Source organism: Bison bison, unplaced genomic scaffold (genome assembly GCF_000754665.1).
Source record: "Bison bison bison isolate TAMUID 2011002044 unplaced genomic scaffold, Bison_UMD1.0 scf7180017864079, whole genome shotgun sequence".
In the NCBI taxonomy this organism is placed as follows: domain Eukaryota; kingdom Metazoa; phylum Chordata; class Mammalia; order Artiodactyla; family Bovidae; genus Bison; species Bison bison.
Window position 1 is genome coordinate 13,209 of NW_011494651.1, and position 3,332 is coordinate 16,540.

A 3,332-nucleotide genomic window follows, 5' to 3' on the forward strand; every position below is an offset into this window, starting at 1 on the left:
CCTGAGTGCCAGCCTGCAGCCTGGCCTGGCACAGAAATGCTCGCTGGGGATTTGCTGCAAGAGTTGTTCCAAACTCCCTGGTCTCTCACTAGGTCTCCCTGCGGCTCTGAGAAGTCTCTATCCCTAATCTGAAGCACACAGAAAACTCCAGCCCAGAGCTAATGACAGCGTGTCCTTTTTTTTTGTCTTCTCCCTTAAAAGCGATATGTGGATGGAGGAATAAGTGATAACATACCCTTCGTTGATTCCAAAAAGACCATCACTGTGTCCCCCTTCTATGGGGAGAGCGACATCTGCCCCAAAGTCAAGTCCACGTTCTTTCTTAACGAAGGATTCACCAAGCTCAATATGCAGTTCTGCACAGAGAACCTCTACCTGATGTTCCAGTCGCTGTTCCCACCAGATGTCAAGGTGAGAGGGGGCTCTGAGTTCTGGGGGTGGGTGCTGTTCTCCTCTTTGTATCCCTCCTTGCGAGGGGACCCAGCAGCTATTCAGGCTTCCCGGATGGCTCACTGGGTGAAGAATCTGCCTGCAATGCAGGACACGCGAGTTCGATCCCTGGATCGCGAATATCCTCTGCAAGAGAGCATGGCAACTCACTCCAGTATTCTTGCTGAAAAATCCCACGGACAGAGGAGCCTGGCGGGCTACAGTCCAAAGGGTCACAAAGAGTGGGACATGACTGAGTGAGCAGAGCAGCAGCTGTTCCCCACACTGACGGACCAACAGCAACAAAGCCCATCCTTGGAAAGGAGCTCAGTTCAGGGCTGCCTCCCGCTGGCCACCGGAATCCCCTGGGGCCATTGGAACGGAGGGCTGGGGGTTGCCACTGAGATCTCACTTCCAGGGGCTGTGGCTTAAGTATCCACAGCCTGGATCCATCTGCCAGTGCAGGAGATGCAAGAGACTGGGGTTTGGTCCCTGGGTTGGTAAGATCCCCTGGAGAAAGAAATGGCAACCCACTCCAGTATTCTTGCCTGGGAAATCCCAAGGCAAAGGAGCAAATGAGTTGGACATGACCGACCATAGCACATCACAGCCTGGGCAGTAGGGTGTTTTGTTTTTTATTATTTAATTATCCCGATGATTCTTTTTAAATTAATTAATTTGGCTGCACTGGGTCTTAGTTGTGGCACAAGATCTAGCTCCCTGACCGGAGGTCGACACCCCCTGCCTTGGGCGTGCAGAGCCTGAGCCACCAGACCACCAGGTGAGTCCCCCAGTGATTATTGGCAGCCATGGTCAAGAATTACACTGCGTTTGGTGGTTTAATCTTTTCCTTTTTTTCCCCAGCTGTGCCATGAGACTTGTAGGATCTTGAGGGATTGAACTCGAGTCCTTGGCCTGAGATTGTGGAGTCTTAACCGCTGGACCACTGGGAAATTCCCCATTTAATCCTTTGTTTTGACTGTCACTATAGTGTGGTGGACCTTACCACCCTAATATAGTAAGAAAGTTGGTAGAATCTGCACAGTGACAGCTCTCTGGGGAGAAAGAAGGCCATGCCATACAGCGTACGTGAAGGCGTGTCGTCATGGGTAGAGATAAGGCTGGACCACAGCATCGGGTGCCCGTGTGGTTTGAGTGCAGAGGAGGCAGCTCAGTGTCCCATGACAAGCAGATCAGGCCCCGGTATTTGTGAGGATGGAGGCTCATCCAGGGACCAAAGGACACCAGAGGAACCAGCTCCCGTCATGCTGGGGCGCCAGTCCAGGCTGCGCGAGGAGCCGGTGTCCTTCAAGGGGAGTCCTGCCAGGAAGCAGGGCTGCCTCTTCGTGGGAGCGCAGAACCCTGTCCACAAGCGGCGTCGACTCGGAGCTCGGGGGTTCCTGGCTCTGTGCCTGCCGTCTTCAGGCGCTGCTGGAAGGATTGCCGCTTAGTGACTCCGCCTGCGGTTCACGTCACGTGGTTTGTCCACAGGTGCTTGGAGAGCTGTGCCTTCAAGGATATGTGGACGCGCTCAGGTTCTTGGAGAAGAACGGTGCGTATGGCGAGGGCGGCAGGCATGCCCTTTGAGTTACTTTTCTGTTCAGTCTTGGTCACCAGGGGAGCCGTGTGGCACTCAGCACATTCACCTGCCATCTGGCTCGGCCCTGAAAGATAGGAAATCATTGCCCCCATTTTACAGATGGAGAAATGGAGGCAGCCACGGCCCGCACTCTGGGGAGCAGAGCTGGGGTCAGCCCTGCTCACCCTGCAGAGGTCACAGCCCCAGGGTTCCTTTCCCTCTGCAGTGTCCCTGTCTGCCAGCTGAAGGCAGCTCCTTTGCCTTTTTATTTCTGCTTGAACAATTGTGAACCTTTAGTTTGATGAGAAAGGAAGAGAAACAGTTTCTGGATCTCAGGTGAAGCCATCAGGAGAGCTGCCTCCAGCCAGGTGTGGGCCGCGCCCACCAGCCCAGCTGTGTTCTGGGGAAAGGTCCTGGCTGGTCTGGGCTGTGGAACTTGGGTTCTTCACATGTTAGTGTGGAACCAAGTATTAGTCATGTCTCGAGCTGTTTTTCCCCGACAGTAACGGTTGCTACAGTCATTGATCCTCTGAGTTAGTCTTTGTCCAAGGCCGAGGAGCTGGTGTGGTTCATGGGACATTCGTGTATTTATCTGCTCAGAAAGCGCCTACTCTATACCTTCCGGGTGCTAAGCAGTTGGCTGTGCGCTTGGGACTCCACAGTGGGTAGACAGATGTAGCCTCAGCCTTCCTGGAGCTTAGTCTTGGGATTGGGGAGGGGCCAGGTACCTGAATAGAAGGCTGCCAGAGGGCTCAGTGCCCTGGCAGGAACGTACAGGATGCTGTAGATTCAGCTGGGGTTCAGTTAGGGGAAGGGGGGTGGGGGTTCTGCAAGGCAGGGGAAAGCAGGGCTCCTGGGAGGATGCAAATCCGCAGTGATGCTTTGAGGGTGAACAGGAATGTTCTAGGCATGGGGGGGTGTGAGCGTGAGTCCTGCAGACAGGTAGTCTGTTCGAGGTGGAAAGAGCCATGTGTCACTGGAGTGGTGGGGGTGGGGGACAGAGGAACAGATTAGGGGGAACAGGAATGGGGGTGGATGGAAAGAGGGCAAGGCTGGGCCTTGTGGGGGTGGAGAGGGGCTTGCCTCTCACAGCCACAGGGAGCCAGGGAGGGCTGCTGATGCGGGAGTGAGGGCGGGCAGAGGGAGCTCTGCCAGGGCCCCTGGCTGCAGTACAGAGAGGGTGAGGCCAACATCCCCGGTCAAGGTGGCCACCATGGGTTTGGCTGGGGTCACGGCAGCAAGGTGGAAGGGGCCAGAGGGGACAGGACTTGGAGACGACCCACCAGAGATTGCCGAGGAGGAGGACTCGGGGATGAAGTCCTGC

At 55.4% G+C, this 3,332-nt stretch overlaps 1 protein-coding gene across 1 annotated transcript in view; it reads left to right on the top strand.

Moving 5' to 3' along the window:
* The window catches only part of PNPLA3 (patatin-like phospholipase domain containing 3), a gene marked incomplete at its 5' end in the record, with an annotated part of 19,523 nt that overhangs the window by 6,690 nt on the left and 9,501 nt on the right, over positions 1–3,332 (top strand). The window contains 2 exons of the mRNA XM_010837623.1: positions 202–411; positions 1,921–1,981. Coding sequence (XP_010835925.1) covers positions 202–411; positions 1,921–1,981 — 271 coding nt within the window. The remainder of the gene's footprint in view (positions 1–201; positions 412–1,920; positions 1,982–3,332) is intronic.